Source organism: Dromaius novaehollandiae, chromosome 6 (genome assembly GCF_036370855.1).
Source record: "Dromaius novaehollandiae isolate bDroNov1 chromosome 6, bDroNov1.hap1, whole genome shotgun sequence".
Lineage (NCBI taxonomy): Eukaryota > Metazoa > Chordata > Aves > Casuariiformes > Dromaiidae > Dromaius > Dromaius novaehollandiae.
Window position 1 is genome coordinate 46374350 of NC_088103.1, and position 27094 is coordinate 46401443.

Consider the following 27094-nt stretch of genomic DNA (forward strand, 5'->3'; position numbering starts at 1 on the left):
GCGAGCAGGGCTGGGGACAGCGTACGGGCGCTGCGCCGCCGGAGTGATCCTCTCCCGATGCCCCAGCAACCGTCTCGAGGAGCATCAGACCAGCCCTTGCCGGCGGGTCTGCCTGGAGCGACAGGTTGCCGTGCCAGAGGCTTTGCAAGGCAGGATTAAAAGGAGACTCTGGGAAAAAGCCTCAAAGAAAACTCCTCCAAGAAAGAAGAGAGCTACCCTGGCTATAAAAACACCCACTGTGAAACACCATGGAGTCAAACATTCTTGTAGTAACTCTCAGCTGACTCCCAAGTCACTATGAATGAGGGGAAAAAAAAATCAACACATACAAATAAAATCCCTGTGGGATTTTAAGATGAGGATTCTGAAAGTATTTTAAAAAACAAATAAAAATTGGTGTAAATGAGAAAATAAAATCCTGTAAAATAAATAATAATACATAAAAGTCATATTCACTCATAACCAAATCACAGGTTTGACACTGAGCAGTAAGCGTATTTCCAAGTGCAAGAGCAGCACACATTCAGAGCTGCAATAACGTGCCTATGTAATGACCTATAATATCCTACACACTGAGAAAGACCTGAATTTAAAATTCCTACCAAGGTAAGATCAGAGAGCATAAAGCAGACAATTCCCCAGGCTGATAGTAACCATTTTGTCAAAATTCACTATCAAATTTTATAGCTGTGTATTACTTTCAGAGAAAACTATTCCGAGGGACAGAAAAGAAAGAATTTGAAGACAGACTTTCAGCATTTCCAGTGATGTTCTGATTAAAAAAAACATAGATAAATGTGGAGCACTCCGTCAGTGTTTGATTCAAATCTTGTCAAACCTCTGAGCTTCCAGTAGCTGCACCACCAGTGGCTTGTGACATCTCTGCAGCGGGAGAAAGAAGTTCCTCCAACAAGTTGTAAATGAAGGTAAATAGATCATTGTTGTGAAATATTTTAACTAATGGTAAAACTGTACCTCAGACAGGATGAGTGACTTTCTTGCCTGGGAAGTTCAGCTGTTTAGGCAGAGAACAGGGAGCTCGGGATTGTGTGGGAACCATTCCCTGACTGCCTGTTTGCCACTAAATCACTGAAATGCTTAAAAGTGGCAAAATTCAGGCAAGGCTGATCAGAATATACCCATGTTTTCCCCTGCTATGAATGTGAATTCTCAACGCTTGTTCTAACATAAACACACACTTCAAGCGTGTGTTACCAGCCACTGAAAAGCAAAGCACTGGTAACGGTGGCTCTCTGATTAAACTGCTTTTACACCAAACTAAAAAACCAAAAGAATTCACCAGAAACTCCCTCATCCAGAGATGTCATAAGGTATATAAAATTTTTTAAACATGACTTTCTTTTTTTAAATTGGCTGTCCCATAAAAATAAATTAACCTTGAATCGAGGATAAATGTAAAGGTGGCGTTCAGGTAAGCATCCTCATGGCCCCTGCCTGGGAATTCATCCAGAGGATATAACCTCATGCTTGCACCCAGGGGTGCTACCCTCACTCCACACACTGGGTGCCTATGGCTTCACGTAGCAGCATTCCCCAGCTGTAGTCCATGGATGAGGTTTCAGCATTACTTATAAAGTATTTACCAACCTGACAGCTGAAGGTTTGAGGGTAAGACTGCCTGGACTGTCTGCTCAACAGTGGTCCTCTCCTGAGAGGACCACAGGCAGGTAGTTTATGGGCTTTCCGTTTGCTGTTCAGATACAAATTACACGGTAGCTAGTGAGACTTCAGCTCCCTCTTAGTATTTCAGTTTTAACAATGGAGAACATCAGTTATTGCATAAAACCTGTAAAGTTTACAGGTTTACAAAAACTTTTCCATGACAAATTCATTCAAGGCATGACATGGGTGATTTTGGTCCCTGCTGTCCAAATGATACCTTGCCATTCATGGACTTTAAATTCAGAAAAAAAATATAATTAGCATCTCACGGGGCCATCCTGAATCATCATTGTTTGACTGCAGCATATACTCCTGAACAGTTGACAACTTTTTTCAAGAAATGGCCATTAATGAAAAAGTATGACAGATCTTAGTAAATTCATCAAAAGGTTGCCTGCATCTTTGGTAAAACTTGCACCTCAGCTTTAATCTTGATTTGTTTAGTTTCAATTTCTAATCATGGATGAAGTCAGACCTTTTCCTCCCAGATTAAAAGCTCCATCATCAAGATTCAGGTTTCCCCATGGCTACGTCTAGCCCTAATGAAATCAGCCCTTCGTTTTCCTTTTCATAAGCAGACTGCCTGAGCTTCCTGAGTCACCCATTACAGGGCAGGTGGTTTCAACACTGTCGTCATCGTCCCAGAAAAAAATCTTCATTTAGATTTTCCCACTTCGCGGCACCTTCCTTGAGCGGTGGACTCCACCTCTTCTACCGCCGTAGCTCATTCGGCAGCGGGCTCCAGAGGGACGGTGCCGCGTGCTGCCGGCGCCTTGCAACACGGTGCCGCGTTCGGCTGAATCCCAGGCGCCGCTTGCATCAGCGTGATTAATAATAATAGCACAAAAATAGGTCATACCACTTCCTAATTCAATTACCTGGCTGGGACTTAATCTGTATTCATAACTGTCAGCCTTGAGCGCATGGCTGGGTGCCAGCGAGAGCAGTGGCACTAGCGCGAGCAAGGAGTATTGACTAGGAGAAGAAATCTGGGCAACGGCGCGACCGAAGTAGTGCACAAGCAGAGAAGGGCAGGGGGCTGCGAAGATCCCACCAGCCACCAACGACAACTCAGGACCAAGAAGACGCACATGAATGGCCCCAGGATTATTTGTGGGATGCACACTTCTTGCACACTCTCTGATTGCTGACTTCTACTCGCCCCATTAAATCTACAATCCAAATAATAACCCAGCTAACGCAGAGCTGCTCCAGAAACCGCCTCCTTACAAACACAAGCAAACAAACAGCAACCCTTGCCCTCCAGGCTTTTGCAGCTACAATGAGGCTTTTTGGAAAGGTTTAGAAGCATGACTTAGGAGGTATGCACTTGTTTCCAAAATACTATTAAGGATACAGGATTTGGGATACTACTGGACAAATCCAGAGAAACTTTGTAGGCATCTATTTAGGGGCTGACTAGTAACTTTGATTCCTTCTGTTGCTGTTGGCAGCAAACCACCACTCTCCCAAAAGGAAAGGAAAATGGAGGGTATAAGAAAAAAAGAAAAATTCCTTGTGAAATTTTTTTAAACGCCGGGAAGTGCTTGTGTACACTAAGATCACAAGGCTGTTCATTATGAGGATTTAAAGGCCTATAAACAGCTGGTAGTCTGGTCACTGAAGTAATTACATTACGGTTTCCGAGATTTAAATCCAGTTATTTGAGCATTGTTTCTATTCAGTTCGTCACAGTGGGATCGCTAATTTGTTCGACACAGTCAACAGCAGAGTAGTCTATCTTGGACTAATTACCACTCCAGAAATTTAACAGCACACATTACGCGGCACAAAGGCTACTACGAGAGTTGGAGGTTGTTTGCCTTCAAAGGGCTCTTGTGATGATAAAATCTGCTGCTGGATAAACATTTTCATTTTTCTAAGATTACTTTCAGCATTTTCTGAAATCCTGTTCATGAATTACGATTAAAAATGGTAAACAACTTTTTTTTTTGGAAGATGAGGAGGTAAACGGAAGCTGCACAGATGTTGGTATTTATATGGAAATGCTGTAGATGCCAATTATTTCTTTTTTGTATGAGTAACTGTAAGGTTGTAACAGCACTGACAAAACATTTGAAAATTGTGTGATCTAATAATTTCATACTATCAATAAACACTCTTTAGTCTGATAGAATGATCTTAGGCACAGAAAATCTCTAAGGGTTTTTTTTTTTTTTCTGGTGGACATTGAAATAAAAGCTCGAAGTCGTGAGTGCAGCGTGTGCGACATGCTTATTTAGGGGAGAGCAAGCGAGATAGCAACGCACTAAATAAAACGCCGAACTGCAGCATCTCGGGCCGCAGTTGCACCGTGTTTTAATGTCCGCTGTGCTGCATTCGGCATAAGCCCCAGACTCAACCGCTTGCAAAAGCTTGAGTTCAGCTCACCAGCACCTGGGAAGCCCGCCCAGGTGATGATCCCGTGTCATTAAACCAGGAAAAACAACCGGTCGCTGTTTCTGCGCGGGCTGCAAGCCCTCGCCTCTTCTGGTGCGGCTGGGAGAGCCGGGGAACGGCTGCTCTGGGCAACGTCCCTGTGCTGCGGGACGCACGCATGATACGAGTCCTCCTGCACCACGGCATCCAGCCGGAGAAGTCCTAAAACACCAACTGCCAGGACCCAGAGCAAGTTCAATGGGCTCAGTGCACTCCTCTGCGCTGCAGCCTACACAGCCATGCTTCACCACAGAGCTAAGATTTACAATATTAATTGAAGTTATGGCTAAATATGAGCTGTGACAGCTTCTGTCATGATAAAAACATTTAGATCTTGCAAACAGAAAGTTACACCTGGCCACGTTAAGACAGATGAGTTATGGGAACCAAAGTTTCTGGGCTATCACCTACTGCTCTGGGCATGTCAAAGCATGTCAACAGCAACACCGACGTTTTGGAGGGGATAAGAGCTGATGAAGCTGATGCAGTCTTTAAAATCACTGGATATTCTCCTTTTTTTATTTTTAAGCTTCACCCTCCGTTGAAGGCTGAGCAGTGAGGGGGGTTCAGCGCTCCGGCCGCTCCGGCGCGTGGAGGGAGGCTGCCCCAAGGCGACGCGTGCGCTTCGGCATGGCCGAGGCAGATGTTTCCAGGTGGCAGCTACGTCCCCTGGGCTTCCCACCACGCCGGGAGCCTGGGAGCGAACGCCTGCATCCGCTCCGCTGGGATGTGCGGCCGAGGCCGTGGAGGCCGTGCCTGGCTTCCGCGCGCCCACCCTCCGTCCCCCGCGAGCCACCAGCATGCACCCATTTACAGGTGTCCAGCAACGCAAAGAGATTTCCCTCCCTGCCTCTTCCAGCTGGCCTGTTTTCTTTTAAAATAGAAATTAAACCGCAGCTAAATCACTGCCAGCAGCAACTGTCGGTGCAGCACTTTGTCTCTCGCCGGAAAACCTCCCTTACCGGCCGCGGGGGAAGCTCTGACCTTCCCCCCGACTTCTGCATCCCCCGTCCCCACCGTGCTCCAGGCACAGCAGTGGGGAGCCGGCCCTGGGCCCTACACCAAGATCTTGTCTTTCAGATCATTCGGGTGTATTTTTGCTTGTTCATGCTCTGTCAGAACAGGTGAGGCCAAATTTCTTAATTGTAAAAGATTTGTTCAATGATGGCTTCAGCCGCCTCACTTTTCAGCAGCATCGTGCGGCTCCAAACGGCCGCAGGTTTAAAAGCAAAATACGAAGGGGAATTCTAGCCGAGCCAACAAATCCTTCAGTGACCTGCATGACGTAAAAACCAAATGACAAAAAGGAATTTTTGTCACCGTACTGCGCCTGGTCGTTATTCACGGAGATGCTGTTGGGAGCTGAACCGTGAGACGTTTCCCAGAGGGAACCGCGCAGGGTATCGACTCCGTTTCCCACCAGGGCAGCGAAGCCCCCCAGGCATTCGGGGAGGCAAGGGGGCAGGTTGGGAGGCGTTGAGCGGGCAGCCTCGCCGGCGGCTGCCGGGCAGACCGGGGTGGTTTCCCAGCGAGCTCGCCGACGAGGGCTGGTGACCACGCCTGAGGCTGCTGCCGTGACCGGCTTGAGACCCTCAGGGGCAGACCCTGCCCATCCCCTTATCCGCCCCCCCTTTCCCTGGCTGGGCCTTCCTGTGAGACCTACCAGGTGTGAAACCTTTCATATTGCCGTCACCTGTAAAGAGCAATCTGCCGGTGGTGACCAGCTCCGTGCCCCAAAACCCGGAGGCACGTGACAGTGGCACGGAGTCTCCAAGAAAGGCTCCTTCTGCGAACGCAGACCAGGAAAACAGCTCAGCCCCGCTACCCCTGTCCCTTTGCTTTGGAGACTTTCTGTTTAGAGCACCAGGACAGACGCCGGCACGCTGGCAGAGGGGAACCTGGAGCCATGGGGCACGTGTTCTTCCCACAAAACTAACATGGAAATACTATACATGTGGCAAGGTTTCAAGGACAGCTATAGAATTGTTGCTGGTCACGATTCAACTTACCGCTGAGCGGGTGAGGAATGGTATATTGCCTCTTTTTGCTCGAAAAGGATGTTGAGGAAAGTTTGCGAACAAGCAGCGCTCCCTGTTTCCTTCCCGGAGCATCACTGTGCTGGGCTTTCCGCAGCTGCACCATATGTTCGAGTTTTTTCAGCCTTTCTCTTGAACGAGAAATGAACTGAGGTTTATGGATTTCTAGTGCTTCCTAAATGAAACAGAAAAAAAGCTTTATTTCAAAAAGAGGAAATCCCCCCCACCACCACCTTGAGGTATTCATCTAACCGGGTTCAGCAAGAGATTATCAATGAAAAGCATTGCTTGTCTGTAAGAAAGTCAACAAACTGCCTTCCTATCTGGCTTAGCTTCCTTTTAATTTTAGAAAGCTGGCTTGGCATAAACATTTCCAGATCAGGCAAAGGAGGCTGTTTCTAAAAAAATATAAGAAAACATATCCAAAAGGTTTTGAGTTACACATTTTTCTAAGTTATCCAAATTCAAGTTCTTGACATTTTGCCTATTTCTTTGTCTCACCCCATCGCCAAAGCAGCTTGTCACTAACAGTTCACAAACTTTCTTGTTTATGTGGATTATCATGCAGATCTAGTCATGGATGGTCCAGGAGGAAAATGCTCTCCAGTCAAAGGCTGGTTCGACATTTAGGAATGCCTCAGGACAGAAGACGGGAACGGAGTCTGGTGTGCAACACTGCACCGGATGGGAAAGCAGGAAAATACGTCTCCTACTAGAGCTCGGTGTCGACCTGGAGGGTTGTATTCCTACCTATGGCTGGTCTACTCGATTTGAGCACGTCTGGGGAAATTGGCAGCGTTGAGGTACGCTTTCAGAGGCGTGTTCGGGACATCTTTGTAGACCCCAGCCTTTTACCATGTTCCTCTGTAGAAGTGGCAGCTAGGACTCACGCTACGTCTCTTACAACCACTCGAGGAGGTCTCAGCAACGAAAGCAAGCGAACAAAACTTCCCCGAAAAGGAGAACAATCAAGGAAATGTGAACTTCTGCCCCCAGCCAGTTCCCAGGAAGCAACGACCATCCATGAAAAATCAGTCCCAGAATTAACAACAACAATAAAAACAAATGGAGATTTTACCCTCAGAGTCAGTGGGCTTGGTGGAATTTTCTCAGGCTCCGAGCAGATCCCTGGCCGGGGGAGCGCGTCTTTTTTCTCAGGAGCAACATCTGGCAAGTGAGCTGCAGATAGTGTTACCCCGCTGGCTCCCTCCTGCTCAGCCCGTTCCTTAGGCTCCTTTATTTTGTCATTTGAACCACAGAATTTGTAATCACCTTAGAGAGATTTAAAAGTTCATTAAGAGTGCATGGCTAATTTTTTATTGGGTTCTCCACCTCATTAGACAGAGAGGGCAAGTTCTGAAATAAGAATGCCAAGGTATTATTAATAGGCCTCATTAAGCAGAATAGATCAGATCTAATCATTGGTGCCAGTGGCTGCCCTGTGACACAAGTAGCATCTTTCACATTAAGCAAGACATCACAACGGAGCGTAATTAAACCGCTGCGATGCTTAGCTCTGTTCGGAGGTATTTGCTTCCCAGAAAGCAAGGCGCTTCTGTCATGCATTTACATTATGTAAAGCAGAGGATACCACGCTGCAGCTCACAGTTTGAGATCGTTTCAATTTATTGCACTTATTATAGAAAATAACATATTTTTATGGGACTTAATCACATATCATTTCTCTTCGACCACACGGCAGCTTTAATAAACCCTGCTCATGTTTTCCTTTTGCTAATGATGCAGTTTGCTTTATATCATTTCTATATATTCATTAGCCTTTCAGTGGGATGACTCCATGAAAAAGCTGATAAACAAAAGGTTAATATGCATTGTAGCACATCATTATGCAAGCTGTCAATTCAGCAATCCTGCATTGAGGAAAAGAATAATGTCTACACTTGTAATTATGCTTTAGCACCCTAATACTGGTATTTCCTGTACAAATTATGACCAAAAGAGGGTATATGCTCAAAATGAGAGAGCTGTCAAGAATCTTACTTAAAGTACGGAATTAATCCGAAATAACAAATTAATTTCAGAAAAGACCCATATGCACTACGCTGAAAAAGTTACACTGAAGTACTTCTCTTGTGCCAAATAATTTGATTTCTAGAACTAAATATCTGGGAATAAAGCCCATTACTGTTTTATTTCAATTTTTGGTTACAATAAACCAAAAATATTTTCCTCTTTATGACATATTGTACGTATTATGTTGTACTTAAAAAAATGCTGAAGTGATCTGCTTTGGGTACATCTGCCTTATAAAATCTTGAACTGTATTTCCTCCCTAACAGTGTGCTTGTTAACATCATTTGTTTTGGATAAAACTTGAAACTGGTGAACATGAAACTAAACTCCTCAATACGCTTGGTTCTTGGAGGTGGCAAATACCTTTATCTTCAATAGATCTCAATTGTAAAACTAAGTCACCATTAGTTAGTGGAATAATGTGTATTTAACTTCAGGCACTGAAAGCAGAAAACTGGCTTCTTTCATCTACATGGGTGTTATATTCAGTAGCTACGTATTCAATGACAACGTTTTCCCTACCTGTCTACACAAAATCTGAAAGAAAAGAGGCTACACTATTATTGTAGCATTCATAAGGCATTCTTGGAGTAAATTCTTCACAAAGCTATGGCTATTAAAGACAAATTAATCTACAGGAGATATACAACATATAGTAGATACATAATTATCTTCAGCAAAAAAATCTGCAGATACCTTAGCGTGAATTCAGCTACCTGTGTCATCCCCATAGTCGCTACTTGAAAAAATGTGGGAAGAAAGATGTTGGTGTAGGTGCTGAACTATAAGAAAAGTATGTTTAATGCATTGAAACGTTAATAATCACTTGTTAAAAACTTTATTGTATGATAAACTCTTCAGGGAAGTTAATCCATGTGCAGCAGACAGTGTATCAGATAGCTCAGGGTGTTGTGGGAAAACACACAAACAAAAGCATGTGATTGCAGAAATAAAAGAAAGGTATCAAAACAAGGTTGCAAACATAACCTTACTTCTGGTATTACTTGAACTGGGAATACTCGACTCTGCAATTTTAACTTTTTTTTCAAGCTTTTTTTGAATTTACTTACAAAGTAAATCTATCATTTTCATTTTCGTTTTGTTTTCTATTAACTATAGCAATGTATACAGTTTGATTAGCTGATGTGATCTCTCACCAGATGACTCACACTCAGCATTTAAAACTGGACAAAACTGGACAGACTTTCCACTATTTCACTATTTTTTTCTCTGGGACTGATCTCATCCTATTATTGAAACCATATTCCTAACAACCACAGTAGGAGCTGTGCCTCACCTTTCAGGAACTGGTTTTGCCCGTGAACATTTGCTTCCAAGACGATTCTTGACAGAGTTTTTGTATTGCACATACTATCGGAGAGGGACACTTTTGGCTTCAGGAAGGACGGTGGTGGGCTCTCTTTGGCTTCGGAGGTGCCTCTGGAGGGATCTCGCCCCGCTGACGGGCCATCGGAGGCGGACGCTGGGTGCAAGCAAGAGGCAGGGGCAGCGGTGCAGCCCTCGCCCGTGGCACGCTGCTTCGTGTTGCTTCCAGAGAACATCCCTGTTCCTAAGAAAAACAAAATAAACCCAAATTCTGTAAATGTGTGGCAAACAAACAGCTGATTTCACAAGTCAGGCTATGAAAACAACGTTCAATTTTTTAAGTAGTTTGTAGTTCATTTTTTCCATTAAAGTGTTTGTTGGCTAGTTAATATCCACTAATTAATAATACACATGAACCTTTTTCATCCCTGTAAAGAATGCTGTGATACTGCCAAAAAGTAACATGACATTATTATCTTCTTCAGCCTTCTGTTCTTCATCATTTTTGCTTCCACTAAAACTGCTTGCAGTTACACATTTTAAAAGTTATAACTGATACAAATATTATCATGACTGTCACACGGCTGTACTGCAACCTAATGTTACTCATAGAAACGATCAGGGATGATACTCTTCATAAAAATAAACCACTAGTCTAAATAATATATATACACTCTGATGGGTATTTTGGATGGAGTCAAGATACCTCAAACACACCGTTGTTATGTGGCTTTCTCCTGTTTCTTATTCACTTCAGTGGAACATTTTAGATTGGCTAAACCTGGTCAAAATTAGAACTATGGATAGGATAGTGGCTGTGATGAGAACCAAGATCCACAGTGATTGGTGAAGGAAGTGGTTTGGGGATCAGGAGGTGGTTTTGGAGACCACCAGTCTTGAACATTTTAAGTGCCGCCTTCTACCTCTGTGCAAAGCCATGGCATGAACCAGCAGCAAAAGGGTCCACTTTGTCCAAGATACGCTTTCTCCCGAAGCTGGTTTCATGGGAAGGCTGCTGCACAGCAGCTACAACTGCAGGGCCCTGCCGCATCCAAAGCAGCAGTTAAGCTCTTCGGGCAGTTGAGCTCTGCCTTGCACAGACTTTGAAAGACGATTCAAACAGATCTCCACCACCACCACCAGCAAAGCCTAGAAAGCTAAGAGTCGGTGCAGAGAAGCATGCAGAAGTGCCCACTTACATAACTGCATTTTACGTAGAGTTTTGAAGGGAGACAAAATAGAAGGAACTGGGAAAGGAAAACCAACAAATTAGGAACAGTAGAGAAAGGGCATCAGGATCAGCACAGCGTGAAGACAGAAAGAGCTATTTTAAGTCCTTTGAAACTTCTTCGAGGGGGTCCCTGAAAGGCACATGCCCACATGGCCACGCACACAGCATATGACTCTCTTCTTTTTTATTAATGTGTATAAATTACCTATTGACAGCCTTAGCAAGAGGCAGACTCAAGACCTAAAGGTTTATGTGGATGGAAATGACCAATAACAACCTAAAATCTGGTGACAGAAGGCAACCCAGAGAGCTGGCAGTTACAAGGAGGGAAAAAAAAACCCCAAACCCCAAAACCTAGTTGCAGATCTAGCAATAAAAGCAAACAAACCAGGCAGGGATTGTCCTGTTCTCTGTGGTGGACATGAGACATTTAATAAACTACTTCTATTTCACGACAAACACTTTTTAAAAAACAGTCTCTCATGCCTTTTCCCTACAGACTCCTTCTCAGCAGCTGCTCCTCTCTAAACACTTGTTGCCAATGTCTTGGTTGTGGAAGGAAGACAAGTCGTGCTTTATCCTCTGATCCGACCCATGAGAAAGGATGAAATGGCACATCATTTTAGACCCTACCTTGTCTTGTATTCATCTAGTAAAATTAAATCTTGGAGTGAGGTGGGAGGTATTATGTTTTCAAACTACTTTCCCAATTCTTAATCCGTACACATCAGATAACAAATATTCTTTGTCACAAAATGATGGTCTCCTACACATTTTAACGAACTGAATGGCTCATGTTTCCTATTAGTCATCCTGTATTTCTGGGGAAATCAGAGAAATAAGGTCCAGCATCTAGTCTTCTCCCTTACAAAGCTTTCTAACAATATCTTGTGTTCCTTTCCGTAAATTCGACTGCCAATACAGGTAGAAGGAGTCATCTTCATTGAGATGAACCCTATCCTAAGCAACTTCACAGTCAAACGGGAAAATCTGGTCAAAGCAAGGAATTGCACACAAAGTTCCCAAACCCTAAGCTCGCATCCAAGCTCTCCCTCTTCTCTCTGGTATAACTTAGTTTTTCTCCTTGCTTTTCACATGTTACAAATATTTGTGTTATCTTCTTTTTAAGACTTAGCTCTCCTTTCTTAAGTGAAAATTATTTTGATGCAACACCTTCAGCACACTGCATAGACTCAATTCTGTGCAGGGCTCATGCACAGCAGTGACCAGTTCCTCCAGTCACTGACCAGTCCAGTACCTGTATTGACAACCCAAGCTTGTACAAATGTTTTATAATGTATAGAGGAAAAAGACACTGGGGCAGACTAATGGGATCATGGTCAGCAAAGGGTGTTTGTGGGGAGAGGTAGAAACAGGGAGCACGGTAGGAGAAGATGGAGAAAGCAGCAGGTAACATTAAGTAATTGCAGAGCAACAGAGAAGAAAGTCTTTTCACAAAGGCAGCCAAGATCCTAGATGGACAGGGGGAAAAAAAGAGGGCAGCTAAGCCACAGAAAGAACCTGAATGGAAAATAGATCATCTCTTTAAATCATCTTTTAAATTAAAATAGTTTACTGGCAGGCAGAAAGCAGAAAGGAAAAGAAAAGAAAGTGGGAAGCGGGAAGGAGTTTCTACTCATCCAAGGCAGCATCACAGTAAGACAACATTTACCTTCATATCTCGAAATGGTCTGCGCAATAAATGTATGCTGTGAAGCCAAACAACAGTTTCTTCGCTGACAGTGCTAAACCAGTCAAACCACCGTTGTGTCCTCAGTAGAGGCTGTTTGCTACTGCTGTGCCATGGTATCTGAAACTGCAGTGGGGATTATCAGGTTGGTGAAAACTGGCTAAAAAGTGGAATAAACGGCAGAGACCAGAGCTAGTGGAGGAGTCTCTAAACTGCCTCTCTCTGTAAAATCTCAGCCTATGGATCTGAGCACAGGAAAGAGCTGCCTGAAGTATTCATACTCCATTTACTCCTAACTACCAAGCTAGCTATTTGTGGATATTGGCTTCCAAGTGTAATTACAGTAACCTTGAGGAGCAGAGAGCTAAGCCCCAGGAATTTTCTTACACATAGTGCAAATGGAGACAGCGCTCCTTTCTGCGCTGCATCCCGTCCCTGCTAAAGCAAAAGTCAGCAGTGGCATTGTGCCCATAAAACCTGGGGATTCTCCACAAACACAGAGCAGAGATTAGGAGAGAAAAAAAAGAAAGATATGAAGAAAATTAGAAATGGGGTCTAAAATTGGAAAAGGGTGATGGAGGCTTCCTAGCATTTTATGATAACAGAATGATGCCTAAGATATAAAACAAATCAAGATCCTTAAGAAACTCAGATATAAAAACATTGCCTCTTTTCTGCACAAAAGGTGTCTTCATTAGATCTTGCACCAATGCGATAACTAAATCTTAATCCTTATTAGACTCTTAGTGGATTTTTTTTGTAATTAATTAGGGCAATAAGAAAAGGTGTGCCTTGTTCTTGTCTAACACCAAAAGCAATCAGAGTAATAATGGAGCCAATCTGGTAAATTCTCTCCTGTAACTCCCTCTTGAATTAACCTTTCAATTCAAAAGGTTCACCCAGGCCCAGTCAATCCCTAGGAAAACAAAGCAAAGCAAGACAGACACAGGCGCAGAAGACTGACTCCCTCCTCCTCCTCCCAGCAGCTGCCAACTACCTTAATTAACAAATGCAGATGCAAATGATATATAGAAAAAAGAACGAGGCAAAGATACATAAAGGTGAGATCACAGACTTTCACTCTGAACATTCTGGATCCATTTTTAGTGTATTGTGTGGGGAATTAGGACTGTTACTCTCATTAAGACTATCTGGAATTGTATATCTAAATCCCCATGCGCCAAACTGGAAATATATATATACCCCTCTGAGAATAGCTAGAATTGCAACTGGATGACTAGCAATATATGTTTTTTCTATTATCCCAGCTGAAGAAAGACTTTAAAACTAATGAACAAAGACACATAAGTGTAATGCTTTGGGAGATATAGGAGAAGAAAACTCCAAGAAAGGGAAAGCAGAATGACTCCATTAATAAAATTTAGAAAATATACACCCTGGTTGTAAAAGTTCAACTGCTTACAGGAGGAAAAGTTATGGAAGAAACCTGTAACTGCATTTGGACAAAAATCATTTTTGCCTTTATGCAACAAGAAAAGACGACAGATCAATTCTTAAATCACTTGCTTAAAACCACATGACATTGGAGGAGTTAAAAATACTCTGTAAAATTGAGGATAGATTTTTCAAAAGCTCTTTTTCTTAGGGAACTTTTATCTCTGAGTAAAATGAGTATATTGTTTTACTGTAAAGTATCTTTTTACATTTTCCTCCCTCTCCCTTTAGGGGGTTTTGCTAACAGGAAGCGACCTTGTGTTACAACAGGTTAAACTTGCCTTTCCTTGAAACTGCATCAATTCAGGCAAACATAGGCTTTTCCATTGTTATCACATATTTTTTCTTTTCGCTTTACAGCAGCATAAAGCAGCTTTTCATACTTTTATATAAAGCTCTTCTTAGCATTTCATTGTGGATTTTTGACAAATCATGACAAAGTAAGTCTCTGTAGTTGGCCAAAGATCGTTCCAACAGATGACCACTGCCATGAATTCACTATGACCACCGAGCACATCAGACACGAAGAGACGGGGGAAGGAGACGCATGGGGCAGATTCACTACGCATCATTAATGCGAGTAGACATCACCACCATCACCAGGCTTTACCTTAGGGAGCATCTGCTGGTTTTCACAAAAACCCTGTCCCTGAGCTCGCCCACACCTCCCCGATAGGGATTGATGGGGTCCACAGACCCAGCAGAGAAGGGCAGCAATTGCTGTTCCTTAAACGTGAGGAACTTCTACCAGCTCCGAGAGGTTAAAAAAAAAAAAAAGAAGAAGTTAAAAGAATCTGCTCTCTGACGCTTTTAGCCAAGTGGCAGTGGTTTGAAGACAGCCAGGCACCCTGGGTTGCTACCAGTCCTACAAGGCTTGCCTCGGAGGTGCAAGCGGCATAGGCTGTCCGCAGCCCGCGCTTGCCTTAAGCAAGCACATGGTGCTCCACCACGCAAAGAGATGCAAGGCTGGAGCTTCGCGATGACACAGAATGATGACCCATTTCCTATTGTGAATCAAGCATTATCTATCTGAGTAAACAGACTGCATTATCTCAACAGCCTGTTAATGCAGAATAATGGAAACACTGAGAACAATAACAGTATTACTAGTTATTTCAGTGTTTGTCAAGGCATGGAAGATAGGAAGGGCAATTCCGTGTTCAGATCACTGCCAAGGAAAGGATGCCACTTTTAACCAGTCAACAAGCAGCAGAAGCATCACAAAATCCAGGCATTTATACCAGAATGTCCACTGACCAGCGCTGAGACCTATGTCTCTAACTGCCTTTTGGTGTTTGTCAGACGACTTGTTTGCAAGAGGTGATGTCAGCACTGTTCGGCACTATCACCCATGGAAACTATCAGAGATGCAAAAAAAATCCTAACAAAGATGTTGCTCTGCTCACCATCCATGTGAACACACCTTTAGAACAGCAGCACTTTATCGTACGTGCACAGCAGAGCGAGGTTAGCGAGATCGCTGCCGCTCGGAAATGCACACTGGCAGGGCAGGGTGACGGAGCAGGGTGATGTTGCACCTCACCTCCTTTTGCCTCTGCTTCCCTCACCACCTTCTGTAACACTGCCTATATGTATACCGATGGCAGGGACTGTCTCTACTATCTGTTTACACACAAATCTTGGAGCTCAGACCTCAATTAGGACATGAAAGCAATACAGCTAAGTAATAAAAAAGCTAGTGGTGGAGCTTTAAGGGCAGTTCATGCAACATCTACCTGAGCTATGATCTACCAAGTTATTTCATGAATAATGTGCGAGGTCAGGGCACGAAGGAGTGGTGAAAACAGAAGCTTCTGGTTGTCAGTGGGTTTGCATTTGCTTTTTTTTTTTTTTTTTTTTGAAAGAAAGGTAGGACTGCATGAGATGCGTTAACTTTGCCTCGCTACTCAAAACACAATGCTTGCCAAGGTTTTGGATTTGCCGTTAAACAGAGGGTCAGGACTGGATCTTAAGGAACCCAGCTGGGCCCCATCCTCAGCTCCAGTCCTAGAATCATCATGATCCAAAGTCAGGGCAACTTTGCAAGCTTAAGGCAGGGGAGAATCAGCTCTGGTTGCTCCCAATGAATGTGTCATTGCAACTATACTCATGCTCCTTCAAACAGCCCTGGCCGGCAAGGATAAGGCTTAATTTTCTCAGCTATATCAATATCACCTCAAGCTGAAAACCTAGATTAAAAAGAAATATCACTAACCAAAAAGGTTTTTTCTCTAGCTAGCTGCTTTGGGTTTTAAAATGACATTGACAGCTGTGGACACATTTCTCAGAAGGAAGATGCTTTCTTTTTGCAAAAGCTAAAATTTGGTGGCAGAAACTTGTAATCATTTAAAAGAGAAAGCTTATGAAGTGTACCCAAGAATGATTAGGTTTCAAACCTATAATCAGTCCAAAGTAGGAAGAGCCTCTTGATGTCAAGAAACAGCTTACTTACATAATGTTTTTTGCAAGATGAAAGCGTAGTCCAGCACTTGGTTTCACAGCAAACAATTCCATAATGCAGCTAATCAACTGCCTATAAGAAGTGTCTGTGTGGTGACTTTTGATTTATTTTCTCCAAACACATTACAAATAATTAATCAATTTTCTCTTTTGGTGTTCAATAAGGGAACATCACTTTAAATATATAGCTAATACATAGCGACATGCTGTTTGGGGCAGGATGTGACGCATGGATTCCTACAGCGCACTGAGAGGTTTGGTGGAACAAGAGTGTAATCTGAAATGACTACACCAGCAGAAAGGAAACCCTTCTGCGTGGCACCTGCAGGAGATCATCTTACACTTCGAATCATGAGAGTGTATTATTGCTGCAGAAAATTTTAGTGGTCAGGAAATATTCCACCCGCATTATTTGATTCGACTGCTTGCACCAGTGAGCTCCCCATAGCCAGCTGGTTTATAATAGCTTTTGTGCATTTTGCTACCATTCTTCCCCTTTGCTTCATATCTGCTGGGGCAGGAGAAAAGAGAAAATACTCCCTTTTCATTAAAGCTTTCATAATTTGGAGTTTGGTCGAGCACTTGGTTGATAATTATTTTCTCATTCAGATAAAGAGTCTTAGATTTTAGGCTCACACCTTGAATCATCAGTTTTGCTTTTCTTGCCATGCCTTTTTGGCCATGCTGTACCAGAGCAGTGTACCAAACCAAACACTCCCAGGCAATGGTCCTTGGACTGTAAAGATCTCTCTTAATATTGTTAAGAAAAATCATAGAAGTGGTTATTGAAAATACTTTGAAACTTGCTGCTGTACTTACGAGACATTCTTTGTGACATCTCAAAGTCAGACATCTATGTTTGCATTTCAAGAACAGCATGTCGGGAGCTCCCATGCTCTGTTGTGCTGGGACAAGAAGTAATGTGATGCACTGTGACTCTCAAAAAAAAAAATATTCAGGCTGATTCAGATCATTTAAATGGCTCCTGTGGTTTGCAGGGTAAGAAGTTTACTGACCACTTGGTACTCTGAGCATGTCAGAAGTAGCTAGTTATTCAGCTATTTCTGATAATTTACCACCGCCAGACTGAGCCAAGTTCTCATTTCACAGACTACAGAAGAGTTGCTCCCAGTTTATAACAAGCCTAAATAAGGGCAGAATTAGACCTTTTACTCTAATGGTGTCATGCAGTCACTGAGTCCACACTGCCTCCTTCTTTCAATCATTCTCTTAATGATTTTATTATTCAGTCTTTGACAGCTTGCCCTGAAAGTAGTAAGGAGTGGCCATGGTTGCCTCCTCTAGAGTCTTTCACTTCAAACTGTCTCACATTTTTACAAAATGTGGCAGCTCAAGATCGGAGTGATTTTTATTTTGGTCCACCCTGAACAAGATGGAGAACACTGGAGAATCAAGCCCTTAACTTTCATATGCCAAAACAAGGAGAACTTCACTTTAGTTTGGGTCCTCATCAGACAAGGATTAGTTTTGGAAAAATAATGCTAATTTATCAGCTTCATTTGCGGAGAAATCGCAAGCTTTCTTTGGAAATTACAGTAGGCGAGTGGAAGCAAAGCCTCGCACTGGACTCGTGTCCGTAACAGCATTAACAGCGTGGACAGCAACCTCTCCATCCTTCTGTCATCAAAAGAAACGATGGCGTTTATAGCTGACGGTTTTATTGTTATGCCCCATAGTACAGAAGTGAACCTTTCATCAGCGAAAGCCACGCTTACTGAAAGTGCAGCGCTCCTTCAGCTCCACTTAAATTATGTTATAATCATGCCCTCAAATGAGTGCAAGGAGAAAGGGACTCCGTAGCTGCTGGTTGCCTCAAACAGCAGAGAAGCTGTTAAAGAACAACTAATTGCATGTGAAAATAGGATGGCTCTAATCACAGCCAAGGTCACCGAGACATCTAACGAGCTTGAAGCACCCGGCGCCTGACTGACAGCAGCCCAGGGGCTGCGTTGGCTTCCTCAACCCTGAGTGTAAACTCATAGCCCACCGCACCGTTCCCCTGGTCTTCCTCGTAGACCTGACGAGCCCCATCCCTCCCCGCGTCACACCAGATGAGGGGGGAAAGCTCGCGAGCATCGCTTGAGACCGTGATCAAAGCTCACGAGCTCGCTGCTCCGTGCAGGCGCGAAGGCCTTCCTGAGGACAGGGGACATCCCATCATAAAAAAATGAAGAAGCTCAGAGATAAGGCTGGGGCGACTGCTACCGTCCATCACGCGGGCTGGGGTCCATCCTGCGAGGCAGGCAGCAGCTTCTAGACTCGCGGATAACTACCAACACCTCACCCAATTTTTGATGTTTTGGAGGACTGTGTCCTCCGTTTCTTAGCATCTGATGCATTACATAAAAGCCACGTTGCAATGTGACATAGACCCTAGGACACAAAACGTTTAGACTAAAGAAAACCATCAAGCCTCCATTTTAAATTTATACCAGATGAAGTGAAACATCAAAGGAGCTCCTTTTAATGGGCTTTTTAGCATGTGGTCCTTTGTTCTTAGCAAGTCAGCACCAGCTGCTATTTCCATAATACCAAGTTATTACCGTCCCTGGCCAGACTTGGCTGAAGTAAATCAGCGTGGCTTCTCTGGAGGCAGGTATTTCTGCTGGTTTACATCAGCCGAAGGTCTGGCTCCTCGTGTCTAGCAGGTGCATACTAAAGTGAAATCTTCTGTGCCGTATTTCACGTTTTTCCTGTCTTCGCCATCACTACCGCTGTACACATTCTCAGGCTGGACAGTTAATTAGCATCAGCTGGAGCTACTCAAGTTTCTATACAATAAATTCCATAGTGTAATGAACAGCTTTCATCTAATTATATCTTGCGCAAGAATATATAGATTTTTCAACTAATCTAGTACTCTGGGTTATTGCGTGGTGACTTTCCCATAAACAGGAGATTAGGTAAGAACACCAGATATGCCTACATTCATTCATCGACTTTTTAAATGGTATTTAATAACTTAAAGTACAATATTATTGAGACTCTTCAGTGTGAAGACTGCCAACATTAGCCCATCCTGATTACCCCCAGCCTGTACAGCCCATCCTGTATTAGTTTAAAGGTAACCTACAGGTATTTTCTTCATACACTGAATGTCTCAAATATGAGGGGTATTCAATGTATATTTAAAATTAAAACATTCTTTTGCATTGCAGGATATCAAAATCCCACAGCACCAAGGATTCTGGTGAATGATAGGCTTAAAAATACTTTACACCAATACAAATACCAAATATTCTGATTATGAATTAATACATAGACCTGCACACACACATACACATCCCTTCATAAAAATTTTAGTATACCATCTTGAAATAAATCATAAGCTAGTTATTTCCCCTTTAGCAAAGATTAATAAAATGCTGCTGGCTTCAGCATTCAGCACTTGTTACTGAAGCTCTTATTTAAGTAGGAAACCCAGCGTCTAACCTTCTGGGGCTATTCAGCACCCCAAAAGGCCAGACCCAATTTCAGGTTTCCCTATACCCTGTCTTCTGTTGCTTTAATTAAATAAATGATGCTTTCGTGTCACCTGCCACTCTCTTTGGGAAAAAGTATAACCAACTACAATGCCACCTCTCTGTTCTCTCCCACCATTTTCCCTATTTTAAGAGTATTTTGTACAGTGGCTTAACTCCTGGGACTTGCCCTCCTGTAGCCTCCTCCAGCCCTCCCCAGGGTGAGCGCTGCATCCTCCGCGTTCTCCTGCATCCCACACGCGGGCGCGAGGGCCAGCGTAGCGCCGGCCGCCTAAACTGCATTTACACGCCTCTCCACCTCGGCTACCCTTCCTAATAACTCTGCACAGTGGTTTTAGGTGTGACAACAAAAGGAAAACAAAAGTGTAGATTTTATAATACCCGAAGCGTTGGCTGAGATTATTGCAGCTTACAACGTCGCTGCAGTTTAAGATGATCAGACATTCACAAGTTTAAGATGATCTGAGCCTATACAGATCAATTGAGATGTTAGCATTTATAATCTTACAGAGCAAAGTGACAATTTGGTTTAATCACAAGGTCAAAATGAATTTAAAAGTGTCCCACTTTCTTCTGCTTGCTCTTTTAAATAATTCAATATAGAACTAAGCGGGTAGTATGTGGTAATAGAGAAATGGAAAACTAGGTATTCATGTGGAATATATTCTTTGTGAAAGGTAGGCGAGAAACTGAGATTAAAAGATGCTCCTGTCTTCAACAGAAACAAGCTAATCTTTTCATTTTTCCCTTACCTTGTATTTATAAGACATCAGCTACTAAAGGTAAGTGGCATTGCAGCAACCACGTAAAAGCAATTTTAGCGAGCTCTGACAGCTTATTAAGAGTTATGGGCGAAGTCACAACGCTGCGCCTTTATCCCCCCTGCGAGGACCTCACGGTGGGGCGATGTCACCAAGGCTGGGCATCCCTCAAGTGGCTCAAGCCTGACTTCACGCACAATGTGGATTTTCCAGCACTTATCCCGTTCCTTGCCAGATAACAGAAGTAAAGCACCCAAAGCAACGCAGCCAGTGCAATGTACAGTCCACAGAGGTGAAATCACACGGTTATAACTCAACTTTGGGATGATAGAGCGTGAAACGTGGTTTTGAACACAAACTGAGACTGACAGTTTTGGATTTCTAAGTATAAGTAACATCCTTGAGCATTGTCCAAGATTTACATTTCCTAAATATGCCTAAAAATACGCCTTTAAGTGGCACCCTGTGGAAATGTATACCTCTGGAGATTGTCTGGTCCAGCCTGTCGAAAGCAGCGCCTTAGATAAGGTTATCCAGGGCCATGTAAAGCCAAGTTTTGAATATTTGGATTTGAGCATGAAATAGTATGAGTAATACTATATGTATAGTCATCATTACGTTAGTAAGGACCCATGAAAACCTAATAAAAGACATCCCAAAGAGCCCATGACTCGGCTGGCCCCACGGGAAACAGCAAACCTGGCCCTGGTTCCCGAAAAACAGACAAGTGTCTGGGTGCTCGTTCCCTTCTGGGTCCTAGTAAGACAAACTGCACAGCCTAGAAGCCCTGTCTACAGATTTCACACATACAGAGGGGTCTAGCCTTAAATGCCATTTTTCTATTGTTTTGCCATGGTGATGCTATTACCATTAGTAATTTTGCTGGCAGGAGGCCCTTGCTTACAGGTGTGAGCTAACATAAACTCAAACCTTCTGGGTCATCAAAACCTTAAGAGACAAATCACTCTCTCCTCAGTTCCTCCTTCTACAGGACAACGAAGTTAAAGTACTGTCAGGGGGTAAAAAGCTGTTTGCTGCCTCTTCTTTGCTAGTGCTTCATTCTTTTTTAGACATTTCATTTTGCAAACATTTCCGTTCATGAACATATAATAAACCAAAGTTTGAATGGATTTCATCTGAAAAACATTGGAGAGAAAATATCTCAGACAACTGGAAATCAGAGATGGTACGAAGGACTTTGCCGGTTTCTAAAGCAGCGTGTTGCAGTCTTGCAGTTTTGAGCTGTATACACAGAAGTGCGACGGCAGGGAGGTAACAGTGTCCTGTTGCAGCTTCATTTCTTCAGATATTTAAAATGAGTTTAGACAAAAGCCATATAAGAGGCTCTAGGACTGACCCTGCTGGCACCAGACTGGGATGCTTGACCCACCAGATCTCGCCCATCTCTCACTTTGCTGATTCTGGCAGCTAAAGGGAACGCAAGGTTTCATTTTCTCCCAGGTTAAAATCATTTCCACTGGCTTTCATTTTAATGAGCGGTGTAGATGCCTCATGCATTTAACCAGGTTTCTTATCGTTTGTCCCCTTTAACGGTTGACAGCTCTTTGGGAGCTCACTGCTTTGGGGATGCTGGGGGAAAGGCTGGCCGTGCATGCGGGTTTCACACAGGAAAGTGGCGGTGAGCTGATAAACACCTTGTTATACATTACAAAGGGTCTGGCCAAGAAAAGCGTATACATTGCATTCTACATTCTTGTGCGCACAAATGGTGGAAGCCGTTAAAAAAGGTAACACTTCCCACACATATCTACACCTGCATTCTTGTGTGCACAAATGGTGGAAGTAATCTTTCAAAAAACAGAATTTCTCAGCTGGTTACCTCACTTATTTCCTCTTTTCAGTAAAACTGGGGAACTATGAATAATCTCCTTTTTCACTTTCTAGTTGCTGCTAGTAAAAGTGATTTTTCATGGCCACCGCTGTATTTCCGAGCCTAGGGAAATCTCAGTATTATTTTAATCCTTGTTTCTGTAATATGTCACAGAGAGACTTTAAACTGTCTTGAACAAACCCTTGAATACACGGTGCTTCCTATTAAAACTTCAGAAGGACGTTGTTATTTCAAATTAGGCTACTATACAGCAAAGCCCAATGGCTTCCTTTGCTGGTGTCAGTCAGGGAGAATCGCTCCCCAGCCCTCACCACCTTGCATTTCTTCACCCTGCTTCCCCAGCGGCTGTGGTCCCCTGCTCACCACCGTCTGTCATTTCGCCTTCAGTTCCGCCAGCAAACCGCCCGGATTATATTTAAAAGCACAGCAGAATTAAACACCCGGCCAGGGGACCCTGAGGCTGCTCAGCCCCGTGGGCCCACGCTGCTTTGACTGAAGGAGCTGACTCCAGGTCTGCCAGTGCCACCAGTTTCTCTGCACCAAACCTTGGCTCTGTTGACAACTTCTTTACGATGAAAGCAGGAGGCCTCTGAATAAAGCAGTGCCTGCTCGCTGTTTCTGCCTTGATGCTTACAGCAGTACTACCACAGATCTCAGGCAAGGGAAAGCGAGCGCAGCAGCAAGAGGAGGGAAGGAATAGCGCAGCCCGGATTTGACACCATGCTCTAGCAAACGAGACAGCCTGCAACTTTTCATCTTCCTCCTTTTCCTTCCCATTTGCAAACTGGGAAGATAAAGGTGCAAATGAAGCTTATAGTCCATACATTGACCATTAGATCAAAAAAGCCATAAAAGCACAATGTAATTGCAATGAAATGAGGCGCAGGGTCCCAGGGTACGTGGGGAGCAAGCTCTAAGCTCAGTGCCTTCCGTAAAGCCAGGCTCCCTCATTGACATTCCTCCCATCCCCATTCGCTTCCTGTACAGTCAATAAATGGAGCTGCAGTTATTCAAGTGCACTGTAAAATAGCGGCTGCAGCCCGCTGCAGTGGCAGCTACACCACTCAATGCGCAAAGCAATCCCCACAGTGTCTTTTCCTTTCCTGAGAGCAATGTTGCGAAGAAAATTTTATGTTTGCAAAATGCTTGGAGATATTTGGAATAAATGTGCTAAAGAGCTGTGAAACATTTACCTGGAGCCATTCGATATAAAGGTCTGGGCTTATTACTATGGCCTTCTAAATTAAAGCTAGAAACAAACTCATATTTAATCATAAGGAGCACAACATTGAGCTCAGCCCAGCCATTTCCTTCTTAATCTCAGACTTTGAAACAGCCCTTCCAAAAAGAAACAGGCCTAATTTTCAGAGGCTGCATATTTTTGGGAACAAATATTTAACTTAGAGTTGTAAATGCTTAAAAATAGAGGTTTCCTGTGAAAACTCAAGGAGAATTTTCCTCCCTCATCTGATGATGAGTGACGTGCATCACTAGCCCGGCAAGCGTATTCATAGTAGTCCTGGAACTTAAAATGTCTGGTTTGTGCTCTGACTCATCGTGCGTTTGCAGAAGCACAGATTATTATTATCTGCTCACATAAAATCACCCTGGTGAGCCTGTTCCAGTACGAACCTCTGATCTGCCACCCATAAATCACTTACCTGCCTCATAACTTGGGCTAGGGAGCTGGATAGAAAACGTAGTGCGATTGCTGCCACACTCTTTATTATCTTCTTTCTTTATTGCTATTACATTATTAGGTCCTTTGGGTGTAGCCACAAATGCTGGAAGTTGAGAGAGAAAGACACTTTTGAATGGGCATTTTGTACCCAAATAGCCCTCATCTGTTGTCTGCTTCTTAATTACATTATTTTCTACTAAATCTGCACTCCAGCTTTCTCTGAGTGGAGTCTTGTTTTCTCCTAGGAGCTTTGACTTGAGCATCTCCGCTAATGGCTCTCCATTAGCTATGCCATCTACTCCATCTGCTGTTAATCTAGACGAACTGCAATTTACAGGGAAGGACAATGCTGATCTGTGAACTTTTTGGCATTCAATTTGAGGTTGGTCAATGCGCACGTGGAGTGACTTGTCTAAGTAATAGATAGTGTTTGGACACTGCGGGGAAACTCGAAGATGAACACATGAGGTGAACGAAGGTGGTACTTCTTCTCTCCGACCGCTGCCTCGAAGAACCCCTCTGCTCTCTTTGTTTGCAGAGTTGCAAAGCCGGTCTGGAGGCTCCTCACGTAACCATGAGCATGATTCAGAAACCTTCAAGTCGGCGACGTTGCGGTTTGCACGAGACCCTTGGCTTGGAAGAGGTGTGCCCTGGGGAGCGGGTCCGGCCTTGCTCAACGTGGTAGGTGCAGCGTTGACGTTGGCGCGTGTGTCGCCATCCCCGCGGGGCTGAGCCCCCAGTGCTGGGGCGCTCCAGGGCCCACCGACTCGCCGAGCAGTAACGGTTATGGAGGCGAATCCTCTCTGCTGGTTTGGACACCGGTCTTCCTCCGCGACGCGAGAGCCTGGTCGAGCCACAGCACCATCCAAAGATGCCTGAATCCGTAACCTGCCGGGAAGCAACGTGAATGCGCTATGGACCTCGACCGAACCATGGTCAGCCACAGACTGCTTCCTCGGATAAGCACCTACGTACGCTGGCAAAGCCGATCCATTTTCTTTTGACTTATTCTCATCAGTCACCTGTGAAATGACCATGGGTGAAATCAATTTTGCATTTTGTGATGCTGGAGATTCCTGCAAATGAAAAGATCCAAATTATCAAAATATTCTATCATAATATATATAACCATTTCTCATTTACTATCTATCATACAAGACAGTTTTGTTCATGGTTTCTTGCTAGCTCTCTACTCATGCTAGCTCTTTTCTCATTTAAAAAGATACATCCTTAATAATCAGCTCTGAATTGTCTGGGCAAGTACTGTGGAAACTTGGTCACTCCAATGCTAAAATGTTAAAAAACATTAACATTAATGATGCTTTCAGTGCTTAACCCAATGCTGAAGTGGAGATTTGTGGCTGTTGCATTGGTTTCAAAAAGGACATTTCAAAGGCACTTTCTGATTCCAAGCTGCTCTTTCACGATGGTCTGCCGGAATTTTAAATGCATGTAAATGTGTTACGGACCATTAGCCTGAGAGTACAAACGTGCCGTCATGTGCTGTGGAGGGCGTCGAGGTCACTGCTCCCGCACAAGATCATCAGTTATAAGCATGGAAGAAACTTCTCTATGGTCCCTCCCAGAAAAGCAATACAATTTCCCACAGGGGCTGCGGGTACTATTTTCATTCATTAGCTCCCTCTTGCTTAACGTCACTTGGCCAGATGACCGGTTACGTAAGTCATATGCAATAAAGCATCTGAGCTGATGTCTTTGCCACTGAAAATTGGCCGATTAGGTTGCTCCAGCCCATGTTCTCAGGTCTCTCAATGCTCGTAGGAAAAAGCCCGCTGAGTCGTCCCGTGAATGCTGAGGATTAGCACCGCAGTGAGAGTTCATCTGAGTGCTTCCTTCACCTTGATATGATGTACGTTTGCTTTATCTGGGCTCATGACTTATACTCAGGACAAAAAAGTTCTACGGAACCGTAAAAATTAGTACTCCATGATTTGTTATCCAAGCCAGAACACTGAACAAAACTCAGTGACAAGTGACGGGAGCATTTTTTCCTTTCTTTAGACAGACAGGGGATTTTGGAGGGGTCTAGGAGATATGTGCGAGCCTGTATTGCTCATGTTTATTGTGAATTCATCTCAGTGGTATCTGAGCATCTATCATCTAATAATCAATTTAACAAATATTGACGAGTTTGGATAGTGATAAAATACATCTACTTCAACACACGGCCTGCAGAATGACAGCTAAGTGGTGAAGCTAAAGAAATACATTCACTTGATTTTTTCCTGTTAATTACTGCTATTTTTGTTAGTTACTGGGCTGCCACTGTTGCTAAAAGCAGGTTGTAGGTGTTTGCTCTCTGTTTCGCTTTTGGCCTGTGCCTTCTCTTTTTGCCTGCAGTCTTCACAAGCTGCTGTTCAGCGAGGGGACCCAAAACAGGTGGAGGGAGATCAGGAGTTTATTACTGGGGTGAAATGCCAGGTAAATTTTATCAGTTTTTTAAACTAGCTGCCTGTGGTTTTGACAATTCAATAATTTCACAGCCCCAGGGAAAGCGTTTTCTTCCTTCTGTATTTCTTCCATGGTTTGTAACAACATTTGCCTCATATTTTCTGCACTGTATTTACTTCCACCCACAGGTTTAAGACCTTTGCGTGGCTTCCAAAATTCTCTCTTTCCCTTAGATTTTTACAAAGCACTGAGGAAGAATGTGCCTTGAAATACTTTATTTCGGATGCATCTCATGTCCTCTGGTAGTTTATATGACATTTATTTCTTAAGTGCTGCACAGATGGAAACCTCCTGCAAGAGTCCAAAGGCATGCAAAAAAAAGCTTCTGATTAGCCTCAAATTCAGGCACTAATATTTTGAATAGTAATTTGCTTTTCCTTTTTATGCTGCAGTATTCAGATTACTCCCTCCTCCCAACCTTTGACAAAGAAATGGATCTTTAAGGTCTGACCAGCTGATCCTATGCTTTTG

General features: G+C 43.5%; 1 protein-coding gene across 1 annotated transcript in view; it reads right to left on the reverse strand.

Moving 5' to 3' along the window:
* Window positions 1-27094, reverse strand: part of C6H10orf90 (chromosome 6 C10orf90 homolog) — a 68660-nt gene that overhangs the window by 6010 nt on the left and 35556 nt on the right. Inside the window, exons 3-6 of the mRNA XM_026115917.2 lie at window positions 24132-25227; window positions 9490-9762; window positions 7237-7430; window positions 6132-6333 (exon numbers count right to left, since the gene is read on the reverse strand). Coding sequence (XP_025971702.2) covers window positions 6132-6333; window positions 7237-7430; window positions 9490-9762; window positions 24132-25227 — 1765 coding nt within the window. The remainder of the gene's footprint in view (window positions 1-6131; window positions 6334-7236; window positions 7431-9489; window positions 9763-24131; window positions 25228-27094) is intronic.